The sequence below is a fragment of the Phoca vitulina genome, unplaced genomic scaffold (assembly GCF_004348235.1).
Source record: "Phoca vitulina isolate PV1807 unplaced genomic scaffold, GSC_HSeal_1.0 scaffold20, whole genome shotgun sequence".
Taxonomy (NCBI): domain Eukaryota; kingdom Metazoa; phylum Chordata; class Mammalia; order Carnivora; family Phocidae; genus Phoca; species Phoca vitulina.
In genome coordinates this window covers 40,232,757-40,260,156 of record NW_022589723.1, presented here as the reverse complement: position 1 = coordinate 40,260,156, position 27,400 = coordinate 40,232,757, and the positions used below count along the sequence as shown (strand labels likewise).

Genomic DNA, 27,400 nt, shown 5'->3' with positions numbered 1-27,400 from the left:
CACCAGGGGCCAGAGAGGGAGAGGTCTAGAGAGCTCCTACCTGCCCAGTGTAGCCAACAAGGTCTCTGGCCTGGAGAGGCCCCAGTACAACTCGTCTTGGAGCCAGAGATGATGAGGAGGTACCAGTGTGAGAACCACTCTCCGGTCTGAAACCCTCTCTCCCACCACCTTTGTCCTGGCTCAGAGCTCCCGGGATGCCGCAGCGAGAGGCTGGCAGCATCTGCACTTCTCTTCCCTCTTTTATTTATTTGTTACATGGGCTGTAATTAAGGAGGAAAAATCTGTAAAAATTAAGTGATTCTGAAGGTGCTGAGCAGGGACTTGGGAGAGAGAGGGGAAGGGATTGGAGGGAGGCTATGTCCTTCCTTCTTGCCAAGGGCTCTTTGGAGAAAAGGTGCTGGAGGAAGCTCCTAGAACAATTCCCCCCTTGCTTCTTCTGGAAATCCAACAGAGGAGTGCACCTTTGTGTGCCTAGCGCTGGGTGAGACAGACCTGGACTCTGGTGTCTCAAGTAGATGTACCTGGTGGGGGAGACAAACACCTAAATAGACAACCACACCTCAGATGACAGAGAGAAGCTGGGGCCCTGTCCTGACCTCTGCTTTCTTCTTGACTTGCTTAGGAACAAGCCCTTCAGGGCAATTCCTCATGGGGAAAGTGGGCTTTCTTTTAAATTTGTCCAAGACAGGGGTGCCTGGGTGGCTCAGTCGTTAAGCGTCTGCCTTTGGCTCAGGTCATAATCCCAGGGTCCTGGGATCGAGCTCATCGGGCTCCCCACTCGGTGGGAAGACTGCTTCTCCCTCTCCCACTCCCCCTGCTTGTGTTCCCTCTCTCGCTGTGTCTCTCTCTGTCAAATAAATAAATAAAATCTTTAAAAAAATTTGTCCAAGACATAACCTCTCTTGTGGGTGGTTCCCTTAGGTGGCCCCAGAGAGAGGGACTATATAACCCAGCCTGGGATGGGTGGTGGTCAGGGAAGCCTTCCTAGAGGAGGTAACACTGGCACAGGGGTTTGAAGGCTGCTCAGGAGTTTAGCAGCCTGGAGCAGGGCTAGGGAAAAAGCAGAGTTGAATTTCCAGTCAGAGGAAGTAGCATGTGCAAAGCACAAATCTGTATGCAGGGGCTTGGGGTGGGGAGTAGGGTGGAGGAGTAACTAGAGAGGTGGAAAGAACCAGCCCAGGTGGCCTTGAATGCTGGCCTCAGGAGCTTAGGAATCTTGGCCTGGGGGCGCCTGGGTGGCTCAGTCAGCTGAGCGTCCATCGGACACTTGATTTCAGCTTGGGTCATGATCTCAGGGTCGTGAGACTGAGCTCCAGGTCGGGCTCTGCACTCAGCAGGGAGTCTGCTTAAGATTCTGTCTCTCCCTCCCCCTCTGCCTAACCCCTCAAATAAATTAATAAATCTTTAAAAAAAAATCTTGGCCTGTAGGTGATGGAAGCTACAGCGCTGTGTGTGTGTGTGTGTGTGTGGCAGGGAGGGGCACTCATGCCCCAATTTATAGGTGAGGGCCCTGAGATGTGAAGGCCTTGCCCAAGTTCCCCAGACCGTGGGCTGGGGCTAGGAGGCAGGCGCCAACCTCTGCCTACCTCTGATAACAGTGTTAATGACTTCAATTCACTTAAGTCCATTAATGAGTCTTTATTGAGCAGAAGCAGGCGCCAGTGGTGAGTGTGTGTGAGCTGCCATGTGGGCACTCCAGAGCCCTGCCCCCAGAGAAGATGGCCATCTGAGTCATCCTGGACAGCAACCTGGGAGGCCAAGATATCTCCTCCTGCTCCCTGTCACCACCCCTGGGCTGCAGTGCCCCCACATGTCCCTCCAGGCTAGTGAAGCCTTTATTCAGGAAGTAGATGGCAGACAAGGAGGTGGGCCATCACTGTAGTCGCTTATGACCTGCCTCCGCCTCATCCCTTTTGGGGTCCAACTTAGACCTTGGGGAGGTGACAGGATGTGTGGCAGCACCGGCCCGGCTGATGCAAATGTTCCTTCCCACCAGGTGGAAGCGTGCAGAAGCAGCCATAGCAGCAACCAGAGGAAGAAGGAAGGTATCCCGGCACCCAGAGGAGCTCCCTGCCCAGTTTCCCCCATTCAGCTCCCAGTGCGTGTTGGTGTGGAGTAAAGAGGGCCTATCAGTGGGCTCCCTGAAGGAAACCTAGGAACATTGGTTGACAGAGAGGGCCCTAGAGCACAGGAGGACCTAGCTGGAAAGTAGCGCCTTAGCTCAGCTTATAATAGGAATAAATCATACATATGCATGAGGCCTCATGACTATGCATGTCCAGAAGAAGCCTAAATGCTCCAAGGGGCTGGCTCAGCTGAGCTTGGGACAAGGCAGGGGTCTCTGGCCCCAACATCCCTGTGGCCCTAGGACTCTGGCTTATGTGGCTGACAGCTGTCAAAGCAGCTGGAGCTGGAACCAGACCCCCCCCAGTTCCTGCCTTGGTTCTCCTCATGTCTCCTGCTGTGAAATGGAGAAAATTACTGCCCTGCATTAGGCCTCAGCTATCCCATCTGCAGAATTGGGATAAATTTCTGCTCAAACGCCTTTGGGGATTGTGCTGAAGGTCAAACCCAGGGAAAAGCCTTCATTTGGATTGGATTCCCCTGGGAAGTTCAAGAAGAGTCTTTTAGAGTCAGGGGTTGCCCAGCACTCGCAGTCAAGGTCCCAAAGAAGCAATGCTACAAAATTAACTCCTTTCAGGGACTTGAATCCTGTGGCCCAGAAAGGTAGAGAGAGACTTGACCAAGGTTACACTAAGGGATTCTAAGCCCTGTGGCCTGGCCCTCGCCCGGGTCAACTTCAGCACCGCGGACAGGGCTGCTTCGGCCCAACCTAGGCACCTGTGCTGTTCACTGTCATTTCCCCAGGGCTTTCTGAGCCATTTGTTTTTATGTCTGTCTGTCGGGCAGCCTGCGAGCAGGGCTGTGAGTATAAAACTGACAAGAGGCGCTGGCGGAGTGTGGAAACTGTCAGCAGAGCAGCCGCCTGTGAAATTAACATGATATCGAAAGCGTCAATGTTTATTTACTGGAAATATCTGGACAGGATGCAAAGCAGGCCTGCAGCTGCTGCCTCAGGGGTGAGGGTGAGGGTCACCCCTGCCCAGCTCTCTTTGCCAGCTCCCAGGCCCCGCTAGCAGAATCAGCCGACCCCCTTGTTAAGACTTCCACTCTCTTCTTGACTTGCTGAGGAACAAACTCTCATGGAGAAAGTGTGGTTTCATTTAAGTTTATCCGAAAGTAATCTCCCTCATGTCCCAGAGTTCCAAGGACGGTGTCCAGGAGCTGGTGAACAAGGGTGGGTCCTTGTTCTCCATGGCAGCCCTCCCCCGGCCCCAGCCGATTGGACCAGGTTGAGGTCACCTGACTATAACTCGGCCAATCAGAGTGTGTCTCATGGGAATTTAAAATCGGAGCACAACTATTAGGTTACCTGCAGGGAACTGAGATTCCAGGTTGTGCGGGCTCCTGGCAGGAGCTGCTATCTTGGGGTAGTCAAGCTCAGCTAAGTGCACGTTGGTAAGTAAAATGTAAAAGCTTGGTTGTCAGAGATGAGGAGAATGGAGCAAATATGACAGAAGAGCAGAGATGAGAGAACTTCTAGATGGTTTTCAGTTTGGGGCAGGGAAACCTGGCAGTTCATGGTGCACCGTGTTTCTTTAAATTTCTCTGTAACCTTACATTCAAAGGACGTTTTTCTGGAAAAGGAAAGAAATTCACTGAAACTGGCCCTAAAACAGAGGACCCTAGGACTCAGGTGACAAGAAACAGACCTCAGATAAAATGTGGGATTAGCTGAGAAGGGGTAGCCAGTGGCCCATGGTATGTGGTAGGAAAGGTGCTAATTGTGCTGTGCCCATAGTTGTTGGGACTCAGACCTGGGGCCCACCAAGAGCCAGGCTCAGGGTACCACAGAGAAAAGCAGATTCAGGGACACTCCCCACAATTTGCCTTTACTTCTCCCTGCATCCTCTGTGAACTGGAAACTTGGCTCATGGTAACTCCCAGATTCACCTTTCCCAGTCTGTACTCCAGAGAAACACCGGTATTGGTATTCTCTGCTTCCAAGTTCAAATATCCTAGGGAAGGTTTCTGACTAGCTACACTTGGGGTAGGTGCCATTTTTTCTTGTCTCCTCACACCAACAAGGAGAGGTGGCTATGGATTGGCTCAGCTGGTGTTGGGTACCCTCTCCTAGATGGAGCTATGGCCAGGAGAGAGGGTTCCATTAGAAGACAGAAGACAGGGGCACCTGGGTGGCTCAGTCAGTTAAGCGTCTGCCTTCAGCTCGGGTCATGATCCCAGGGTCCTGGGATTGAGCCCTGCATCGGGCTCCCTGCTCGGCGGGGAGCCTGCTTCTCCCTCTCCCACTCCCCCTGCTTGTGTTCCCTCTCTCACTGTCTCTCTGTCAAATAAATAAATAAAATCTTAAAAAAAAAAAAGACAGAAGACAGTTCTTAGTCTTAGTTGGGGGGCAGGCACCTCACACAAGGCAGACGGGACAATGGATGTCCACCCTGTTCTTTGAGCATGGAGATCTGGGGGTGTCAGGGCTGCTCCCATCACTGACTTCTCTACAGAGGGGACAGGTGGGCCTCTGCTGATGGCAACTGTACAGTGCTGGCCTGAAAGCTTTTTTCTACTCCCCCCTGCCTTGCTACCTGGAAGTGTTCACTGCACTTGGGGTGATTTCCCCCATGACTGAATGTCAGCTGCATGGAGAGTGGGTAAAGTTATCATTTAGCCCAGTGTCCCCACCTTGCTTGGTGATAAGAATCAGCAGAACTCCTCTCCCAATGTTCAGATTCAGTAGGGATGGACTGGACTGGGGAATCAGGATTCTGACCTTATCTTATCAGGGGGATGGCTTCGGAATCACTGATTTAGGCCATGGAGGATGAATTTCTCATCTGGCCCAAAGGGAGACTAACTAGAGGGATGGATGACACCACAGTGTGGACTCAGCCAGCAGGAATTCTTGAAAGTAGTGGTCTGTACCTTGGCTGCACTTTAGAATCACCTGGGGAACTCTTGAAAATTTTATTACCCTGGCATCACCCCAAGCCAATGAAATCAGAATCTCTGGGAGTGGGAGTTAGGTAGCAGTATTTTTTTAAAGCTCCCCTGGTGATTCCAATGTGCAGCCAGCATTGTGAACCACAAGTCTAGAGAAAGCCACCTTTTTCACTATACTCACACTCCTACTTAAAGATCCCACTCCTAAATCCTGGAAGAGGTGGCCTTCCCTACCTTCTGTTCCCTACCTCAGCTGATTGGACAAAGGGTGGACAACTGACCTCATCCTGGCCCATCATGGTTTCTTTAGAATTGAACACAGAGGCCATGGGGAGCCTTCCTAGGTTAGCTGTACTCAGTCAGACAGCCTCTGATCATCTCTGCAGAGACAGACAGGTGACCCGAAAGCCAGAAGCTGAGCCACCAGGAGAGAGGGGAAGCTGGCTGTGATGGCCTTCCCTGAGACTATCTGCTTACAGAAAATCCCTTGTGAGAGTACGTTTTTAAGTGGGTTTCTGTTCCTTGTCATCCAATCGTTTTGGATACAGACAGCACTGAAATCTGAAATGTACCCCAGCTTGGAGCCCCATAGTCCTGAAGGGCCCAGCAAAGGACTGCAGCTGGCCCCTACTGGGCATATCCCGCAAGCCAGGTACTTTCCATAGGAATTGAGGCCAAACTTCCCAACAAACTGTAAGGTGGGAATGATTATCCCTGTTTTTAGGGAGAAGTGCAGTATTATACTCCAGGGCGCCTGGCTGATTAGTGTGGAGCACAGACATAAACCAGGGTGTGCCAAATCGCTTCCAGTGGATCTCACCAGAAGCCAATTATGCAAAGCAGGGCAGAGTGGAAGTCCTGCTGCGATGGGGGTGGAGGGCTGCTGCTTACCCACCCCCCAGAGTGGGGATGGGGATGAGAGGATGGGGGCTGGCCATTTGAAAACAACCCCACTTGGCCCAGGCCCTGGGAGAGACTGCAGGAGAACTGGAGGCCAGAACCGCACACAGGGCTTGCTCAGAGGTGGGGCACTGTGATCACGCTAGAAATCACTGTGGCTGTTATGCAGGGCACAGAGTGACAAACAGAGTGATAAAAGACACCATGGACTCTTAATTTCTGCCCCAATGGGACAAGTCTCCCTCTTGGACAGGGCACCCGGTGTTGGACTAAGTCTGGCTGTGTATCAGGGGCAAAGCCTCCATTGTTCACCACCTTTGAGTCTCCTGGTCCATGGCCTCATGTTCTGAATGAGGCCGGGGTCTGGAAGCTCTGTGGGGAAGGTGGCATTATTTATAATGGGGAGTCCATAAGAAGAATAATAGCAGAAGCATTTACTGGTCAGTTGCTCCATGCCAGACACTGTTCTAAGTGCTTTGCAGGTGTGATCTAATTTAATCCTCACAAGTTCCACGGGCAACTTGCCCAAAGTCACACACAGCTGCTATGTGGCAGAGGCAGGATTTAGACCCAGGTTGTCTGGCTCCAGATCCCTTGCATTCCTACACTTGACCCCTTTGACCAGCCTCCATCTCTTGGTATCTCCTGTGTTTCCAAATGCTCAAGGTGTGCTCTTGCTAGTCCCGGTGATGGCAGGCTCTAGCTCAGGGGATTGATTTCAAATGGGGGGCAGGGACGGCGGTGATGAGGAAAGGACTATTTGGGGAGGCGACCTATACCACGAGCTGAAGTTTGCCAAAAGAAAAGAAGTGAGTGTGTGAGAGGGTATGGTGCAGGAAGAGGTGAGTAGGGGACATCCCAAGCAGAGGGAAGAACATGTGGGGAGGTCCCAAGGGGAAAGCTTGGGCATTTGAGGAAAAGAAAGGAGGCCAGTGCAAGCTCTTCAGATTCCTCTGGCGAGAGGCGACGGAGCTGGATCATAGAGGCCCCCCCTGGAGCTTTCAAAGCCAGGTCCTCCCATAGACCTCTTTGGGTGGACCACACAGGGCATCTTTGGCCAGGATGCTCACCTGCCCTGGCCCATGAGGGGGAACCAGCGTCATTGGGGTTCGCTTTGGGCTCGATATCTGGGCGTCTCTGAGGTACCTCTCCCACTCCTGCCCTCAGCCTAGCTCTGCCTTCTAACCCTGTAAAAAAAAACCGAGGGCCTCGGGGCACACGGGTCAGAAGTGAGGGACGTCCCCATGGCCACGCCCTCCCCCCTTCCCAACCCGGAGCCGGACAGCTCCACGGGTTGCCTAGGAGACAGCACCCGCTGAGCTCTCATTGGCCAGCCGCAGGCCCGGGGGCGGAGCGAGGCTCGGGGCCCGCTGTCTGCATGGGCACGTGTGTGCGTGCGCAGGCTCACGTGTGTATCAACGGGTGTGTGAGCGCTGAGCACAGAGCAGGGCGTGGACCTCTGCGAGGGGGCGCCTGGCGACGTGTGTGCCGTGCTTCCGTGCGCCGCGCGAAGGGGGCTGCTCTGCGGGTCTGAGAGTATCGGTGTGGTGTACCAGCGTGAGCACCTAGTATCTGGACCAATGTGTACACGCAGGGTGTTTGCTTGCATGAGTGCGTGCAAGGTTTCTGTGTGGACACATAAATTGCTGTGTGTTTGTGTGAGAGAATATGTGAGGTTGTAGAAATCCGTTTGCACATGTGCGTGCTGCAGTAGGTGTGTGCGTGCGTGTCTGTGAGCATAGAGTTGTGCAAACTCATGTGTGCATTCTCCGCCTCTGCTTCCTCTGCTCCCACACCTCAAATCTTTCCTCCTTAGGTTCTGAGATGTGTCCCTCTCATGCTCAAGCGCCCACGATAGCTCCCCATGGCCAAGATGGTGCTCTACAGAACGCCTGCCTCCGCTTCTGCAGCCCTGCCGCACCCGCCCCCCCCACATCCGCCCTCCCTTTCACAGGAGCACTGAGAGCTCAGAAGAGGGATTCCATCCCTGCTACAGGGGAGGCTTCAAGGGCAGAGAGGAAGCGATCAAAGCATTTTCCCTCATCCTAAACCAGGGAAACTGGAACTGAAGGCCTGTGGACCCTTGAAAAAGGCTTTGCTCTCCCCTATCTGCACTCTCGGCATGAAAGGTGACCGTCCCTTAGCCCCCCATTGCCTGTGGGGCACTGCACTCCACCGCTATGGGGTCTTTACCAGCTCTTTCTCCCTTATCTGCCTCCCCACCCCAGCCTCCCCTGCCTACACCTGTGTTTGGAAAGCCTCCTTTTGTGGGGAAGGGCTGGAGGCCGGCTGGAGGGCCCAGTGGGGACCGGAAACCATCATGGGCCCTTCCAGCTCTTTGCCGCATCACAGAACAATCCTCCCATCTACCCTACACTTCCAGCCGTCCCTTCTGCCTCTGGCCAACTGCAAGGGCCCGGCAGCCTTGAGGTGTCCCTTTCCCTTCCAGTGGCCCGACAGGAGAAACAGAACAGTTAGCCTCCTGGCTCCTGGCCAGCCAGGTGCCCGCCAGTGGTCAGGCAGGCCTGCCCGGCACATGTGGCCGCAGGGCCTTCGGCCAGTCTTACTGCCCTGCTCGTGGCTCCACCTGGACTCACCATGGAGCAGAGGATTTTGTCCCACTCTCCAGGGTCATTTCACCTAGCTGAGCTCTTGGAGCCCATCTGGTCCAGCTCCAGCTAGAGAGAGAGGGAATGTAAGGCAGCAGGGGCAGGGACTCACCCCAAGGGGCAGAAGACAGGCAGGGTCCCTAGGAGGTCATCGGAAGACTCCAGAAAGGTGATCTCCAGGGTATGTTTGTGGAGATGGGGCTGCTCGGATGGCTAGGCCTCTGGGGACTTGGACTGTGCTGGCCCCACACTGAGAAGCACCGGAGGGAGGTGGGAGGGGATGGGTAATAGATGGCCTGAGCTGGCCGGGGCCCGGGCGGGTGGATGGGCTGGCAGGCCCCTCGGGCCTCTGTTCACAGTGACTGCATGGTTGGTGCCAAGCATGGCGAGGGCAATTTATGGGCACAGGTGCAAGGCCGGGCAGTAAATGTTGTTCTACTAGAGAGGCTATAACTCCTGCTTCACTTCAGCAGCTGTGTGGGGGCAGGGAAGTGGGATGAGGGACACCATTGAGGTCTGGGGTGAACCCTGAAGGCAGAGGGAGTGGGGAGTCCTCTTTGGGACAGCCTTCTCTCAGGCCCTTGGGAAGGGTCAGCCTAAAAGCGCTCAGGGATTGGAGCAAGGTCACACAGTGAAGTGTCTCACCTCACAGCACTGGGGTCAGGACAGAGCCTAAGAGAGACAGACACCCAATTCCAGCTCTGGGGCTGCCACCCAGGTCTGCGCCCTGTGCCCTTGGAGTGTCCTGTCAGAGGCTCTGGGCAGGCAAGAGACAAAGGAAACGCGGCTTTACTGGGCCTGTGTCTCTCCTGTTTACGCCGCTGTATTTCTTCATGAGCTATGTAAATGCCTGTTAGAGAGCAAACCAGGGCCTCGAGCTGCTCCGCTCTTCTGGGGCTGGGTGCCCCCCTGGGCCATCCTCACCTTGTGTCTCCCATGGGAAATCTTTCTGGAGGCCACAACAGTGGCCTGCCTATTGCTGCCCCCCAGTTCAGTTGAGTCAGAGCTGGTGCTACAACTGACTCATTCATTTTGTGGCCTTGGACCTGTCACTTCCCCTCTCTGAATCTCAGTTCCTTATCTGCAAAATGGGAGCACAATGAACATTTTTGTGTGTGTGCTTTCCAAGTTGCTACTGCTTAGCTGTGCAACCTCGGGCAGTGCTCAGCCTCTCTGAGACTCATGTTTCTCATCATCAAAACAGGGAGACAGTCACGCTAGTCACGGCACTTGGGCTGAGCTCTGGATCCTGGGAACCTGGCGTGGTGGTCATCCCACCCATCCTCCCTCCTGCCCGGCTTTTTCTTTCCTCTGCCATCAGCTTCCCCCTCCTCTTGCTCCAGAACATTCTGCCGCTCCATCCCCAGAATGAGCCTTCTCCAGGGCAGTGTGTCACAGCCCAGACCAAGAGTGAAGGGATGGGGGATATAGCTGGAGGGGCCGAGGAAGAGCCAGGCCCTGGTCCCTGCTGGGGTCACATCCAGGGCAGGGGTTGGCGTGAGGGCTGGGGCATGATGGAACTGGGAGATGAGACACTGGGGCATGCTTAGTCTCCATGGCTCCCAAAGGACCCACCACCCTAGCCTTCCCAGACACCAGCAGTCCGCCGGCACGATGACAGGGCCTGGGCTGGGGACACAGCATGAGCCATAATAGTTTATGGGGAGGCTGCAAATCCCTTTACAGGCTGAGCAATCAACTACCTCGGGCAGTCAGAGCTGGCGCCCCCAGGGGAAGGCTCTAAACCCCCAGGGCTGCGCTACATGGACCCCCGCCCAGTAGTACCCAGTGCCCCAGTAGGTACCAGGGCCAGATTGCAGGTCTTCACAACAGGCTGCTGGGCCTCTGGGTCCCACAGAGAGGCCAGGTGGACTGGGGGCTGGGAGGGGAAAGGACTGGTAGAAGCCTTGATCGTGCCCCCCCCCCGCCCTTGCACTCACCCACCTGTCCCACAGCACATGGTCCACTACCGACCCATCCCGGCCCACAAAGGAAGGCGGCCACGGGAGGTGACGCGGCTGTGGCCACGTCCACACAGGAGAAGCCTGGTTCCAGGGTGGTTCAATGTGAGGGCCCCAGTCTGGTGCTTTGTCTGCTGTGAAGTCCTGGCACCCTGAGTAGGAATCTGGGCTTCATCACCTCCCTGGTGGGGAGCCCGGGACAGTCACTTCTCCCTGAGCCTGCCTTCTCATCGGAAAAGGAGATTAGAACCTCCTCGTGGTGGGATTAAATGAGACAACATAAGTGAGGGGTACCTGGGTGGCCCAGGCGATCAAGCGTCAGACTCCTGATCTCAGCTCAGGTCTTGATCTCAGGGTCGTGAGTTCAAGCCCCACATTGGGCTCCGTGCTGGGTGTGGAGCCTACTTAAAAAAAAAAAAAAAAAAGACAATGTAGGGGAAGCGTCTGGCCTGTGGGCAGTGATGACTATTACTATTGCCATATAACTCCAGGGGAGCCCCCACCTCCTTTCTGCTCAAAGGGACACTTGCTCAGGGGCAGCAAGCTTGGTTCAAGTCCTGACTCTTTCCTTACCAGCTAGAGACCCATCTGTGGGGCAGTCATCATCGCTCGCTAATTCCCTACTCCCAGGTAAACTGTAGAGGCCTGTGCACCAATGAGTGGTTCCTAAGAGGACAAAGGCGCCTCTGAGGTCCCTGTGGAGGTCCCCAGAGGTGGCTGCACTAACCCTCGCGTCCTGCATGCCCTTGTGTCCTGTAACTTCACTGCTCCTCCCACCAAGAGCTGGAGGCTGTCCTCCCTCCCCTCGAAGCCAGGCGGGCCTGTGACTTGCCTTGATTCCTGGCCTAGGCTTCGAGAGACCTGGCAGTTTCCGTTTTGCCGTCTTAGAGTGCCGAGCCACCATGAAAAAGTCCAGCTAGCCTGCTGGAGAGACCACAGGGAAATGGAGGAGCAGGCTGGCCTCCAGCCCTTCCGGCCTCCCCCGCTGAGACAGCCCTGGCCAGAAGCCACTGTGGATCTTCCGGCCACAGCAAGAACCGCTTGCTCTTACCAGAAGCTTGTCTGGTCTACCAGTCTACCAGTCCTTTCCCCTAATCTCCCTAATCAACACCACGCACAGCAGCGCCGAGCTGCCTTTACCAAGCCCTGCCCAGGTTGCGCGTTGGAGCAAATAAATGCTTGTTATTTTGAACCACTAAGTTTTGGGGTGGTTGTCATGTAGCAATAAATAACTGATAGGGTCCCTTAGCTCTTTCCGCATCATCTTCACCCAAACTTGGCTTAGAGCCGGTTGAGTTCCTTGGCCTCAGCTAATTGGATAAAGGGATGAGCATCTGACTTAGGGCAGCCAATCCATTGGTTGGCAGGCGGCCAATCAGATTCTTCTCAGGAGACTATGAATGAAGAGATCAGAGACCCTAGCAAGCCGGACTCTGAAAGAGGCTAGAGTTGGGGTTTTGGAATGGGAGCTGGGGTGACTTTTAACCCTGTGTTATCAGAGGACATAATATTGGGGAGAGAAGCAGGAAAGGTGATAGACCACGGAACCAGGTTCTGTGAGGTCCCCAATAAATCACTTAATTCCAGATGGTCTGTGCTGCGCCCCCTCCTTATACCTCATGAACCTTGACTTCAGGCCCTAAAAGGCTCAAGGTCCCCCAGGACTCCTAATACTGGCCAGGGTCTACACTGCTCCTCTGACCCCTTCTCCCTGGCTCCCTGTCACCTCCATCCCCGCAAACACACGCAGGGGGAGGCCTTGTCCTCCAGGGCCCCAGAGCATGGCCACTCTTTCTGTCCTGGGCAAACTGCAGTGATGGCCTGCGTCTGCTCCCATCCTCCCACACAGCCCCGAGGCCTTCCGTGGCAAATCAGAGGACATCGCCAGGCTTGGCTTCTACCCCAGTCTCATTTGAAGTTCCAGCTCCCTGTTTCCCACCGTCCCCCGTCAGGTCCCTTTCTTTCCCCGTTCCTGAGTACACCTGCCACTTCCCTGCCTGTCCGTAAGGATGCCGTGGTGGTGAAAATTGTACAGCAGCAAACAACTGTCACACCTGAGATGGAACTGGACCCGAGGTCTGCCTGACCCCAAAGCCCAGGCCCCATCCATCACTCCGCTGGGTGACTCTGCGTGTGTTACTTCCCCTCTCCGGGCCCCCAATTCTCATTGGTGAGGAGTACACCAGGGGCGGGGGCGGGCTGGTGGTGACCAGGTGCTTGCTGCCATCTGACTCTGCAGGCCATTCCCCCTTCAATCTGGCAGGGCTCTTGAGTTCATGACTATCTTTGATAGATGGAGGTCCCACACCTAGGAAGGGGCTGTTCTAAAACCCAGGCTGCCTTTGCTTGGGCCAACCCAGCCTCCTGCCCTGGGCATTCACATTCCCCCAAAAGGACTCTCTCCCCTATCTGAAAACAACCTCACAATTTTCTTGTGTCCTTGAAGTTCCTCAGAGGTCTGGTTCCCTCGAAGTAGCCAAGAATACACTGGCCCCTTGAACCGCTTGCTCTTACCAGAAGCTTGTGAAACCCTAGGTGTCTCAGAGGGGTAAGTAACAATCCACGGGCTGGCTCCTGAGGGAGAACAGTGCCCACCAAGGTACCTAGGGCGGGGGCCGTGGACAGGCTGTGTGCCTGTCTCTCTCTGGAGGTGAGCAGGCCTATCAGGTTCTTGGAGCCTCATGTGGTACCACGGGCCTCTTGTTATGTACAAGCCACCCCCTTGCCCAAGGACTCCCCTCTCTGCTCCTGTGCTCCCCAAAGCGGTCTCCTGCTAGGTGGGGGTCCCCAGGCCTGGCTCTGAGAAGTCCCAAGCCAGGCTTAAGAGTCTGTGGCTCTGGGAGTCTGGAACTCCCAGGCCCTGGTCCTGTCACTTAGAAGCTGTGTGGCTTTGGATACGCTACCACCCTCTCTGGTCCTCAGCCTCTGCATCTGCACCAGAGTTGGCCTTGATAGGAATCACCACCAGCACCAGTAGAGGGCTTACTGGGTGCCAGGTACCACACCAAACAACAAATACACCTATGCTCCTTCATTTAACGTCCTAATGACCAAAAGGAGTAAGATCATCTTTATGTGACAGAGAAGCAGACCGAGGCTCAGAGGGGTTAAGTAACAATCCTGAAGAGCTAGCCGGTGCTAGAACAGGACCTCAAGCCCAAAGCTCAGAGCTCAGAGCCTATAATCACTAGTCTAGCCTGCTCCCCAGGGACCATCAACCTTTTTCCACACCAATGGGCGCCCTCCCTGCCCGACAGAGATGCTGGCCGAGCTAGTCCCCAGCCTCTTGAGTCAGGGACCACGGAGTCAGGGAAGGTGACAGGGTGACCGGACTGGCCCTTGGCAATTCTGTCATCTGGAGCAGCCCTTCCCAAGGCCGAGTTTGGAGCGGCCCGGTTTGGTGTGAGTGGGCGGGGTGGCGTCTGACCCTCCAGGTCACCTCCAGTGCAGTGGACCCCGCTCCCACACCCACGACTCTTCAGAGCCCGGGCTAGGCTCATCAGATGGCGGCAGCCTGGGCTGCTGTTCTAAGGAGAGCCTCTGCAAGTCCCTGGAGCCAGCGGCCCTTCCCCGATCTGCCCCCAAGCCTGACCCCACGCTCCCCCCACGGTGAGATAATAATGACCATAATGAGAACAGTCACCCACACATGTGCACAGCGCTTTACAGGTTACAAAGTGTTTCACATACATCATCTCATCAATTCCTCACAACAGCCCTGTGAGGTAGGCAGGGCAGGGGGTCACGTTTCCATTTGTACAGATGTGGAGACTGAGGCCCAGAGAGGGTCAGTGACCTGTCTGAAACCACACAGTAAGTCAGTGGCAGAGCTGGGACCAGAAGTTAGGCCTCGGTCCTGCCTCCAGCCCCGGGCCCTCTGCACTGACTGTGCCGTCCTGCAAGAGGACCCCAGCCCCTGTCCAGAGTCTCAGCCACACCCGAGTCGGGCCGCCGACCCCCGGCAGTACCGCTTCCCGGCGGCTTGGCCACCAGCCCCCACCCCCACCAGGCAGCCCTGTCTCCTCCGCCTGCTCCCTGCAGACGGCCAGCCCGGAGCCTGGCCCACACCTGCCGCCCTGCCCGCTCCTGTCAGCTGCCCGGGCAGGGGGGGCTGGAGCCTCCTTTCCTGTTTTCCTGAGTGATCCCTCCCCATAGGGGAAGAGAAGAGAAAGGAGGAAGAGAAGGAGGAGGAGGAGGGGGAGGAAGAAGAGAAAAACAAGAAACTGAGTTGGAAGAGGGCCCTGGAGCAATCAGGACGTCAAAAGTTTGCATTCCGACTAGCTATAGGAAATAGGTTTTTTTTTTTCTCTTTTTATTATTTCAAGTTTTCATAAAAATCCATAATTATTGAAACCCAAGTTACAGAGGAAGTTCGTAACTTTTTTTTATTGAATTATTGACTGTGCCGCGTGTCGGTCTGTCGGCTTCCGACTCCAGTCTGTCAACGTGTGGCCCTGTGCAGATGGGGTCCCCAGGCCTGGCCTGCGGAGGTCCTGGTAGACAGAGGGCAGGCGGTGAGGGCCGGCAGGGGGTGGGGGGTAGGGGGGAGCCGCAGGGAACAGGGGTGTGTGTGGAGGGCCAGGGGAGCGGCGGGAAGGACTGAGGAGCGAGCGCTCAGTGGCCAGGCCCCTTCCCCTGCCCGGCCTGCCCCGGGGGTCCCTGCTCCCCCCCGCCCCGTCCTCAGATCATCTTCATGTTGAACTTGCGGGGCGCGTCGGCAGAGCTGATGCCCGCGTCCGACTTGCGGGGCACGTACTCGATCTCAATGTTGTGCTTCGTGTTGCCCTTGCCCCGGCTCCAGAGGAACAACAGCACCAGGCAGAAGAGGACGACGCCCAGGAAAGAGATGAAGCCCATGGTGGTGGCGATGATGAGGGTCTTGATGTCGAAGGGGAAAGGCACGGTGGCTCGGGTGCTGTTGGCCTCTCCCTCGCCCGGCTGGTTGGAGATGAAAGCGAAGGTCTTGTTGGGCTGATGGGGCCAGTCGGGCGAGTAGCTGCGCACGTGCAGGTGGGCCGGCATCGAGTCGTTGCCGCCCGCGTTGGCCGCGATGCACAGGTACGTGCCGTTGTCCTGCACCTGGGCGTAGCGCACCTCCAGCGTGCCGTCGGGGAAGACTGTGAGCCGCCCGTTGCTCTTGGCCGAAACCAGGTGCTTGCGGGGTGAGAGCCAGAGGATGGCGGGCGGCGGGTCGCCGTCCGCCCGGCACACGAACTGCACCGTGTGGCCCTCGTCCACGAACACCTGCTGCGCCTTGCGGTCCCGGATGCGGGCGCGGCGGCAGGTGAAGTAGTTGGGCAGGAGCACGTCGGGGAAGTCCTTGAACTCCTTGCCCTGGACGAACTCGGGCGTGGCGCACGTGGGCTGCTGCCGGTTGAAGTTGAGCCGCCAGCGGCGCCGGAACACCCACAGGAGCCGGCAGTCGCAGGCCAGCGGGTTGGAGTCCAGGATGAGCGTCTCCAGGTTGCCCACCGAGTGGAAGGCCGACTCCTCCAGGGTGGTCAGCTGGTTGCCCGAGACGTTGAGCACGCGCAGGTAGTTGAGGCCGCGGAAGGCGTAGGGCTCCACCACGGCCAGCTGCCCACCCACCAGCTGGATCTCCTGCAGCCGCAGCAGCTCATGCAACATGGAGCCCTCGATGGTGCCGATGGGATTGTAGGAGAGGTTGAGGAAGCGGAGATAGACCAGGTGGCGCACGGCCAGGTAGGGCACGGTGGTCAGGTTGCAGTGGGTGATGGACAGGGAGGTCAGATTGAGGCCATAGAGGCAGTTGGGTGTCATGGTGTCCAAATAGGGCCAGTGGGAGATCTCCAAGACCTTGAGCCGGTACAACCTCTTGAAGGAGTAGTCCCGAATGGCGTTGATGTTGAGGTGCCGCAGCCTCAGGACGATGAGGCTGTGCAGGTGGGACAGCGCCTCGGTGGGGATGGAGGTCAGGTTGCATTTCTCCAGCGTCAGCTGCTCCAGGCTGTTGAGGCCGCTGAAGGCCCGGTGAGAGATGTAGACGAGGTCATTGTCGCCAACCTCCAGCGACTTGAGGTTGTACAGGTCCTGGAACATGTAGTCCAGCAGGATGACGATCTTGTTCTCGCTGATGTCCAGCTTGGTCAGGTTACTGAGGCCCGTGAAGACGCCCAGGGGGATGAGCTTCAGCCGGTTGCTGCGCAGCCCCAGCGTCCGCAGGCTGAAGAGGTTGTTGAAGGCGCCGGGCTCCACGGCGCTCACGATGTTCTCGTTGAGCTCCAGCTCTTCCAGGTGCGGGAAGCTGGCGAACTCGTCCTGGTTGAGCGTCTTGATGCGGTTCTTGCCCAGGTCCAGCAGGCGGGTCTCGGTGGGGATGCCCTCAGGGACCGCCACGAAGCGCTTGCGGTGACAGAGCACGGCCCGCTCCTGGGCCGAGCACTCGCAGCGGGGCGGGCAGCCGGAGGCCGAGCCTGACAGCACCGAGCCCAGCACCAGCAGGAGGATGGGCTGCCAGCAGGCCAGGAGGGGGCTGGGCATGCTCCTCGCGCCCCCCGCCAGCATCCTCTCGCTCACCTGCAGCCAGGAGCAAGCACAGGACAGAGGCGGCGGTTAGGGGACAGTGTTTGGCCGGCCCCACCCTGGGCCCTCCTGCCCTGTCAGGGGGTCCGTGACACAGACAGAGAGCGGGGGGCGGGGGGCCCAGAGTGGCACAGGACACCCACCCAGGACCCCCGAGTGAGGTCCAGATGCCCAGGCCAGAGAGTCTCCTGCCACCCCACGCTGCTTCCTCCGTGCTCCTGACCCTGCCCAGAGCCCTCCCAAAGGAATTCCCCAGCATCCCTGGGATGGGGGGTGGGGTGCACTGAAGAGGAGCCTGGCATTGGCACCCCAGGTGGCGTCCACCTCCTTTACATTTAATGTTTCATAGGCAATGTGATCCAGGCAAGCACCCCATACCCCACCGCACACCCTGAGCCTCAGCTTCCCCTGGTGCTCATCAGGGATAAAGCCAGACCTGCTGAGTTGCCCTCAGGGCTCACAGAGGGAATCAAAGGGGCTCAGAGGCTGAAGCCTCCGGGAACAGCCTGCGGAGGAGTATGTCTGGTCCCCAGCCTGCCAGGCCAGGGCTCCTGAGGCTGCTGGGGGCCACCCTCTCAGCCTGAGCTTCCCCAGGCACAGACACCATGGCCCCCTCCTCACCACCACTGCAGTTGAACCCTAGCCCAAGAGCCCTGGGATATCAGCAAACCCGGTGGCACCTGTCCGTGTTCATGAATCTGCTCCCCAGTGGGCTTTCCTGATCAGTGGCGGGCTCCCCAGCCAGAAAGCTGGGACTCTGCCCTGATGCCCGCCCCCTCGCCGTGGAGTCTCTCCGACTCTCCCCTTCCTCCGGGTCCACTGTGACCCCCCGGCCTCCCGAGCTCAGGGCTCAGGGCCCAGTGAACGAATGTTCCTGACCTTGGCCCTTGCAGTTCTTTCTTCCTGGAATGCCCCTTCCCCTGCCTGTTGAACCCCATCTCCATGGCTTGATTTAATGTCTACTGCTCCAAGAAGATATTTCTGACCCCCAGGGGGAGATGCGGGGAGATGAAGGGCCACCAGACTTCATCTGTCTGTGTCTCGGGGTTCCGATCACGCCCCTCCTAGAGCCAGGGTTCTGTGCAGCTGCTGGTCTGAGGTGGGTAGCCACGGGCCGGGCCGCTAGCTGGAGGCCAGTCCCCGCTGCAGCACTGAGGACACGAGGCTCATCACAGCTGGGCCCTGAGGAACATGCAGGGCTTGGGTGGCTTTCACAGGGGTAACGGCACCAGGAGGGGGGCCCAGCTTGAGTGCAGGCTGCAAGAGGAGTAAGCAAGGGGTGTGCGGGAGCTAGCCCCCCATGACCCTCTCCCAGCCGTGTTGCGAGGCGACTTGTTCCTACTTGTGCCCAGACTGCCTCCCCATCTCCTCCGTCCCTCCTCTGTGCCACCGCCTGGGAAACTGGCCCAGCAGGGTAAGTAGGGGGCTAGGAGGACTTCTCCAAACTCCAGAGGGTGGGCCAGATGGCCCCAGGGGCTGAACCAGAGCCCGACTGCTGCCTGTTCACACGCCTCACACGCATGGCGCCCAGGGGGGCTCACTGCAGGAAGGGGAAGCCCAGGCTGGGGGGGTCCCACATCCCTACCTCAACTCTCCCAGCACCACCCCTACACCTGCACAGAGCCTCTGCTTTCAAGCCTGCAGGTCTTGTCACCCACCCTTCGCCCCTTCAGGCAACGGGGGCTCAAAGAGCTTGTGGCTCCAGCCCGCAGAGGGGGTGGATCTGGGAGCAGAGTTCTGCTCTGCGGGACATGCCACACACCTTCCGGTGCTCCAGTGGCCTCCCAGGCCTGACAGGTGCTCCCTGGTCGTTGATGGACTAAGTGACTGATTAACCAGAGGGGGCTCTGGGTGTCACTGACATGTTATGGAATCTGCAAGGTTTCGCTATCCCCAGCGGCTTTGTCCACCCCCGTCCCCTCAGCCCCTCTCATCCTCTCTCTAGACTCTGTGGTTCGGCCTCCCCCACCCCACCCCCACCAGGCCATTTCCCACAGCCACACATGCTCCAGTGACCCACCAGAAAAGCAAACATCCTGACAGGCGATCGATACGTAATTGGGCCGGCAGCTGGGGCTGGCGCGGGAGTGAGGCTGGGGACCTGGGGAGGTAAATGGGACTTTGAGCGCCCAGCTCAGGGCTGGGCTGGTGGGCGAGGTGGGGGCTGCTGGAGAGGGGGCTGAGGACCGAGAGGGGGGACAGCCAGGGCACAGGTCACCTGAGATGTTCAGAAACCCCTCACACACACCAGAATAAGGCATTCAAAGCCACCACCACCACCTTGCCTCCCCCCGACCCATGTTCTCATCTCCCACCAGTCTGCCCCATGAAGCCACCCAGGTGTCCCCACCTTGTCCTGGCTCTAAACCATCCTTTTGGAGACCGCTCTCAGCCTCCTGCCCCAGCGGCCTTTGTGACCTCCTTTCTCAAAGGCCACCTCCTCCAGGAAGCCGTCCGTAACCTACGCAGTCAGAAATCATCTTTTTCCCATAACTTCGAAGCATCTTAGACTTAGTAGTAGTGACATTATGCAACCGTTGTACGGCACACACCTCATTCTAAAAATCACTTGAGCCAATTGACAGAAAATATTATGCCACAAGACGATAAAAAGATAAAGCAAGCCAACGAGGGAAGAATACCACCGAGTCCTGCATAATGACGAAAGGGGTGAGCTTCCTGGCAACCTGAACAAAGAGGGAAATATGCTGCAAAGCCTCAGCACTTGGCGCTGTGCCTGTATGTTTAATGCTGGGTCAGTCACGGGTGCCTCTGTCTCACAGAACAGCCCCCGGTGATGTTCTTGGACAGACAAAGTGTACGCAAGAGCTTTTGCAGGGGTTGAGGGCCCTCTGAGTGAGCAGTGAGGGACCTGGGGAATTCAAATCCATTGATGGAAAAGCTGACTGGCATGGCCTTGCATGGCTGCCCTCCACCCTCCACCCCCGACCCCCTGACCTGGCAGAGAGACCCGCAGAACAACAGGCCACGCTCCACAGGACCAAGACAGCTTCAGGAGGGCAAGGCCCCCAAACTGCCTCATCCCTCACCTTTTACATGTGGCTGTCCTGAAAGGGGGGGAAACTGAGGCCTGGAGAGGCTAAGATGCCTGCCCAAGCTGGCACACAGGCCCGAGTCTCCCAGTCTCACACCCCCATGGGGTCCCTGTCATCGAGGGGTGCGGACAGGGCTGTGTCTGCGGGGGTCACCAGAGCTGCTGACGGGCACTGTGTCGCTCCTGCCTTTCTGGCACCGTGAACCCTGCTGGTCACTCCTGCAATGGCAAAGGAGAAGTGTTTTATGCATTTTAATCAGCGTTTTATTTTGGACCCCTGCCCCCTGAAGGGCTTCCCACAAGGCAAGAGTCTAAAAACTGGACCAATAAATACAACGGGAATAAACATCAAAGGCAGGCAGGTGGGCAGGCAAAGGGAGAGCCGTGCCCGGGGCACAATGTTCAGAGCGCACAGCAGCCTGAGTCCTCCCAGTGCCGGAGTGATGGGGGGAGCAGAGCCCTCAGACCCACACGCAGAGGGCCGCACCACCACCACACTCTCACTCATATGCCAGGGCATAACTGCTTGGCTCCGTTGCTCCCCAGACCGGCCACTCTGCTGTGTGACCTCGGGCACAGCCTGCCCTCTCTGGGCTACTTCTTCCACTGTGCAGTGAGGGGTGGATTCCAGGCTCCCTGAGGGAGCCCACAGCAGACACTGACTTCTTCCAGCTAGAAAGTCAACATTCTCAAACCTGGTTAGGGGTGAAGAGGAGCGGGGGCTCAGGCCCCAAACTGCAGTTCCACTGGGGCTGGAAGGATCTATTTGAAAGGTCTCACCATGGGGCTGTCCCCTGTGGGGCTCAGGATGGGACAGGAGGGGCATGGGATCACCTGGGAGTGGACTTGGGGAGGGAGGACAGGGGTCACTCCGTCTCATAAGGTAGATTTCAAAAGAGATATTTTTTTTAGCCATTTTACAGATGAGAACTCAGGCTTCCAAAAGGGAATTCATTTGCCCTCAGGCCTAGGCACAAAATGAGGAGGCAAGAGAGCTCCATTCCTCCTGGTCCACTCGCCTGCCCCAAGAGCTGCAGGCTGGGAATGCTTCTGGACACACAGGGAGGGGCAGGCATGTCAGGGCAGTGGGTGAGGCCCCGGGCCCAAGGCAGGCACCGGTCCTTGGATACCTGCAAGTAGGCACCCTGTGCCCCACAAAAGCCTTTCCTCAACTGTGTATGTTGAACATGCTGAATTTTTCCTCCAGCGCCTGTTGCCACGGTCTCTGCTAGAATCTCACCTAATTTGGGGTCGGCTGCAGCACAGAATGAAAGGTTTAGTTATTTTAGGTTTATAGTATCAATATTTCATGGTGTTCCCACTCAGCATTCCGCAGGGAGCGCAGGGCTCCCCAGCACACACGGGCATGAGGTCCCCGGCAGGGAAGCGCCCGCCGCCATGGCTAGGGGCCAGGGCCTCTGGGGGGCAGCCCGGCTGTGGGACCTGAGCACCTGCAGCGGGCTGTCTGCCCACGTGGACATGAGGCGGGTGTGCACCGTCACAGGCTCCGCATCTATGACGGGGTCTGCAGCAGGAGGGAGGACGGATGGCTGACCTGGGAAGGGGGCTGAGGGTGTCAGAACATCTGCCTACAGCCCTATCCAGCTCTGCCCCCCAGAAATGAGCAGAAGAGCAGGAGAGGGAAAGGTGACAGAAATAGAGAAGACACACAATGGGCCACACGGGAAAGAAAGGGAAGAGAAGAGAGAGGAAGAAAAAACGGAGGAGAAAGATGGGTACCCGGGGCAGCGGGTGGGTAGGGGCAGCCTGGGTTGGGGGGAGATGGAGCTTGGCCTGCAGACTCAGCTACCAGTCCCGGAGCTCCTGGGCTCATGATGCCTGGCCCAGGCCCCGGGCCTGTTACCACATCCTGTCCTCAATTCCACCCCATGCCGGAGGGCTGATCACTCAGAAAGGGGAAGGCACTCCTGCAGAGTGACCAAGGAACAGGCAGATTCCTCCTGACTTGCCCTGTCCCCAAGTGCCCGGCTGCCTGCCTGAGGTCCCTTCTTCGCCTTCAGCTCCAGAGCATGGAGCCACTGGATCCCTGTCCTGAAATGATGAAGTGTGTCAGTGGGGGTGGGGGGTGGACGTGGGGGTGGAGGGAGGTCTGCCTAGGAAGCCCTCAACAGTCACCCCAGGTCAGGGACTTTCTTCCGCAGCACTGCTTCGCTGCCCACCACGTGCCCAGAGACCTCCCGCTCGGCTTGCAGACTCCAGCTTAAGAAGGGATCACCCCCCTGGGGGCCCCCTCTGGATCTCTGTAGGGTCTGTGTGTGATCTGCTGTGTTTGCCTCTCTCCCTTGCCTCTCCCCCGTCTGAGTTTCTGGGCCTCCCCTCTGTGTCTCCCAGATTGAGAGCCCCCAGGGCAGGGCCAGGGCTGATAGAACCTCGTCCATCCTCAAAGGCGCAGTGAAAGCCAGTCAAACAACAGCTGGGGCAGCTCCTGAGAACAGCCTCTCCTAGTCTAGGCTCTTCCGAGAGCTTCCTGGAGGAGGAGGAGGCGTCCCCTGAGCTCAGTCTCCACAGGCCAAGAAGGGAAGGGGGGGCATTTTTGGTGCAAACCAAGGTGTGCGGGGGTGGAGAGCATCCAGGGACTCCTAATTGCTTTTCTCCTCCCCCAAATCCTGACCGGTCTGGGCTCCTTCTAAAGCCACTCCATTCTGGCTTTCTAGGGCTAATCCCTGCTGAGGTGTGAACGGCTGATAATGGTTGAAGGTGTGAGCTGCTAATGGGGGAAACTCAGTCCCTGGCCAGCCTAATTGGGCGGGGGCTGCCTCCTGGCACAGGGCGTGTGGGAGGACCACAGGGAACCCTGAGAGGAGGGGTCTGGTGCCAGGGCTGGGCTCCCGCAGGAGAGAGCCAGCCTGTGTGGCCAGTGGGCGAGCAGCACGGCAGCCTCCGTCTGTCTCCTCCTGGGCTGCTGTGCCCACCTTGGCCTATCCTCTCCCTTCTCCTCCTCCTTCAGCTGCCCCTCACAAGGAGGAAAAAAAATCAACGTGGAAGAAAATTGAGGTCATGTCCTTTGTCGTGTATAATTTTTTATTTTCCTCTTGTTCTTTCTGGCAGAGTTGCTGGGCCCCCCGGGGCGCGTGTGTGTGTGTGTGTGTGTGTGTGTGTGTGTGTAGGGGAGGGTGGCCCATGCGGGTGTGTGGGCCTGCCGCCCTCCTCCCACCACTCCACAGCCTCCCTGGCCCAGTGCCTCCAGCGCCATCTCTTAGGTGTGCGTGGAAACTCAAGCGTCTCCGCAAGGCGCTCACCCGGCCTGTCAGCCGCGCCAGGTTGGAGGCTGCTGACTGGGCACAGTGGGCCTGCCTGCCCGTTCGCTAGGGCGGCTGCCCGTGTGTGGCCCCTGGGCAGGCACCCACCCCACGCACCAGAGGGCCGATGCCCCTGCCCACCCCACAGCCCACCCCACGGGAGCAGGGATGCTCTCGAGCCGCCAGCCTTCCAGCCAGCCCACAGCTCCAGGCTATTTTCAGGATAAATTATGAATTTTAACTGTCCAAGCCTCTTAGTGTTTAAAGGCTTCTATATACAGGCTCTGCCCTCCAGGAGTGGCTGGCTTGGTGGAGAAGAGCAGGGGGAGGGCAAGGCCTAGAGGAGGCCACTTCTCAGGAAGCAAAGGGCACTGGGCCCACAGGTCCCACACTGGAGCTCCAGTCAGGGCTCACTGCACACCTGCCCTGCTGTGTGACCTTGGGTGAGTCCTGGACCACTCTGGCCCTGGCTGCCCCTTCACAGGCTTGTTCTGAGGGAAGAGTCCAGCTGTGAAGCTAGGAGCTGTCCTGGGGAGGGTGGGAGGGAGCCACTGGTTCTAGGAAACTTCCATATTGTCTGTGCTGAGCCCACCTGAGTGAAGAGCACCCCTCCTTGGATTGGAGCTGTCCCAGAATTGAGGAGGGGTAGGCAAGCACCCATGTGGTGACCTGAGGAGGCTCAAGGAAAACCCACGTCCATACCACTACCTCTCCCTTCCCACGTCTCTCTGGCTCTAAAACACCAACCTAGGCTCACAGGGGCAAGAAGGTACCGCTGAAGGTCTCTGGCCCCATCCGCCACCCAGGCCATCTTGGGAGGTGCCTGGCAGATCCCCTCATCCCTTCCTGACCGCCCCAGTCCTCAGGGCTCCTCTACCTTGCGAACAGCTCAGGTGGGCCCATCTCAGGCTTTGGAGGCCTGGAAACCAGCCAATCCCCACCTGGGAGGGCCATCAGCCTCCAGGTTGGAAGAGGAGGAGCTCACAGCCTCAGAGGACCAGGGCAGGGAGCAGGCAAGGGTGCAACCAGCAGGGCACTGGAAGGCCAGAGACCTGATCAATATGATGGTGATGAGGGCTTTTCGTGTGCCAGGCATGATTCTAAGCACTTTACATACAAAAATTCATCTCTCCCACCACAACCTGTTGAGGTAGGCTGTGTCATTATCCCCATTTTGCAGATGGAAAAAACAGAAGCACACCCAAGTTCTGTAACTTGCTCAAGGTCACAAAGAGGTTCTGTAACTTGTTCAAGGTCACACGGCGAGCAGGCTATGAACACAAACATGAGTTTGTTTCCTCTTCACAACAATCTTATTAGGTTGGTATTATGATCCCCGTTTTACAGATGAAATAACTGAAGCACAGAGAGGTGGTGCAGCCTGCCACGAATCCTACAGCAATAAATGGCAGAGCTGGGACGGGGCCTGAGGTGGCTGAACCCAAGGCTGTCTGACCACTCCTGCACACTACACTGCCTTTCTCTGAGTCGGGTTCAAGGGCCTGCTGAGCTGTAGGGCTGTGGGCAAGCGGCTTCATGTCTCAGGGCTTGAAACTCCTCGAAGGGGAGGGCAGACTTTACGGTGCCCTCTCGGGGCTGGGGGCAGAGAGTTCAAAGAGAAGGAAGAAAAGAGATGTTTAGATCGAACACACCCAGAGTGCTTTGCAGAATGACCCCACCAACCCTCACCACATACCGCACTTCATGGATGAGGAAACTGAGGCTCTAAGCCATTAGATCACTTCCCTCCCGGTCCCTGAGCTTGTCTGACTCCAGAGGCACGGTAACCCTAGAGACCCCCACACAGGTGAGGGAAGTGAGGCCGGAGAGCATCAGGGACTTGTCCTAGGTCCCACGGCATCTCAGGGCTAGGGCCTCGGAAGAACCCCGGCCTCCCGACTACAGCCCCCTTCTCTCTTCAGTGTACTGCCAGGATACCGTGGTGGGGCTAGATCAGGGGCAAGTGAAGGTTTGAGTTATTTCTGCCTCAAAAGGGGGAAAAGATTTAAAAACAACCCCAATATGTCCCAAACCGAGGTCCAGTGAGTTTTTTAGAACATGGACAGGCAAACCATAAATAAAAACGCCCTTCTACCACCACTGACTATTCAAAGCCCTCTCTGCTCAAGTGAATCTTGGCCAACCCCTTGCCAAAACCCATTTTTGCAACCTGTGCACCGAGAGCAGAATCCAGAGGTGGTGAGCCCGTCTGGTTAGACACGGGCCGGTGCCAAGTTCTGCTCAGCCACAAGCGATGTCGTTGCCCGGCTGCATGTCCACGAGAAGCCCGGGCTTGGGGGGGACATCTCTGCAAATCTCTAAGGGGTGTCCCAAGGAGGAGAGTGCAAAGAGCCCGATGCAGGCCAAGAGGGTGGAGTCAAAACCCACGGGAGGCCCATTCAGCTCAGTGTGAGAAATCAAATGGAAGACCGGATGGCTCAGGATGGAAGATCTGCCCTAGTATTAGTGGGTGAGTAGCCTGCCAGGAGACGTATGCAAGCAGGGACACTGGTGGGAAACCCCTCTGCTAGGACATACACCTCAGCAGCCCCTCTTAGCTCTGGGACACCCCCAACTCACATCTACGTAAAGGGACTTGAGATGGCCACCCCCCTCCTCCCCAACTGCATCTATAGCCCTACGGGGCCTGGGCCAGGCAGAGGAAGCACGCTGGCCAGGCCCTCACACCCTCTCAGAGACACGAGCAGGTTCTCTGTAGAGGGAAGCAGAGGAGGTGGCAGAGAGAGATTAATTCCCTGAAAGGGGAAAAAATAGAAAAACACACACACATCACACACCCTAATAACATGTAATAAGAGGTTGGAGACAAGGAACAATGCCCTGGTAATGTCACCCTGGCGGCAATCAATTTGGGTGTCACATAAAATAGGCATAATTATTCCGCCAGCCCTGTCGCTCATCTCTAACCAGCTCCAGGGGCCCAGGTCCGGGCGGGGAAAGCGGCCTGGAATCAATCGTTGGTGCACCAGGCTGGCGGAGGGAGCAGCTCCAAATTACCTTACCAGCACCGAGCTTCTCAGTCTCTGCGGGGACGCAGGGGGCTCGAGGGCCACCTGAGGGGACCTTGCTAAGGCCCAGGAGCCACCTTGCTCAGCCACCCCCCCCTCACTCACTCAATGGGCAAGAGCAATCAGGGAGGACTCCCCAAGGAGGTGGGAATGAAGGAAGAACAAATATACATTTTTTCATCCAGTATTCAGTCCTCAGCTCACCAAACTCTTATTAAGTACTCACCAATGCCAAGCCCCAGGCCGGACCCCAGGGTGTGGAGACAGGGTTTTCAGGGGGCTGCACATTATTAAGATAATGAAACACAAGCTCTCTCCCTCTCCCAAGCCAGGACCACCCCTGCCCATCCTGGGGTTGAACACAGAACCACTGGGGTTCCTTGGGCTCTAACCGTGCAGGACGTAAGCTCTCTTTGCTCCTCCTTCATCCCCCCTTCCCTGCGGAGTCCTCCTGAGTGCCCTTGCCCATCCCTGAGCTCAAGGCTTATAGAAACAGCACCCCCACTAACTGGGGAATGCGGAGGGACAAAAGGGACAATTGCTTCCTAAGCATCTGTTACACACTGGCTCCTGCCCATCTCAACCCCCATTTCCTACACCAGAAACCCTGAATTCTGGAAATGCAAATCAAGACCATAAGGTAACACCATTTTACACTCAATCAGTCAGTGAAAACCAAGACGGCTGACCCCACCGAGCACTGGTGAGGGTGGGAGCTATGGAGACACTCATCTCCTGCTGCAGGAAGCATAAATGGCCCAACCAATTTGGAAAACACTTTGGCACATTTTCTAGGAAAGCTGAATATGAACATGCCCTATAGCCCAGCAATTCCGCTCCTAGCTGTGTGCCCCAGAGACACTCTGCACGTTGCCTCAGGAGACAGGACAAGAAGGTTCACAGCAGCATTGTTTGTAAGAACCAAAAGGGGAACAAGCCACATAGAAGAATGATAAATACATGGTGGTAGGTTCAAATGGCAGAACGTTATGCACCAGTGAAAATGAATAAACTATGTCTACCATTA

The 27,400-nt window shown here is 57.0% G+C and overlaps 1 protein-coding gene across 9 annotated transcripts in view; it reads right to left on the bottom strand.

Moving 5' to 3' along the window:
* Nucleotides 1-14,127: 14,127 nt before the first annotated feature.
* LINGO1 (leucine rich repeat and Ig domain containing 1) overlaps nt 14,128-27,400 on the bottom strand; it is a 189,437-nt gene continuing 176,164 nt past the window's right edge. For 6 of the 9 annotated variants that reach the window (XM_032417926.1, XM_032417930.1, XM_032417931.1 and 3 more), the window contains one exon: nt 14,128-17,023. In XM_032417926.1, the coding sequence (XP_032273817.1) occupies nt 15,167-17,023 (1,857 nt within the window). In that variant the 3' untranslated portion in view covers nt 14,128-15,166. Of the gene's footprint in view, nt 17,024-19,049; nt 19,131-20,079; nt 20,304-27,400 lie in introns of all 9 variants that reach the window. The other 3 variants (XM_032417927.1, XM_032417925.1, XM_032417929.1) reach the window with 2 other exon arrangements.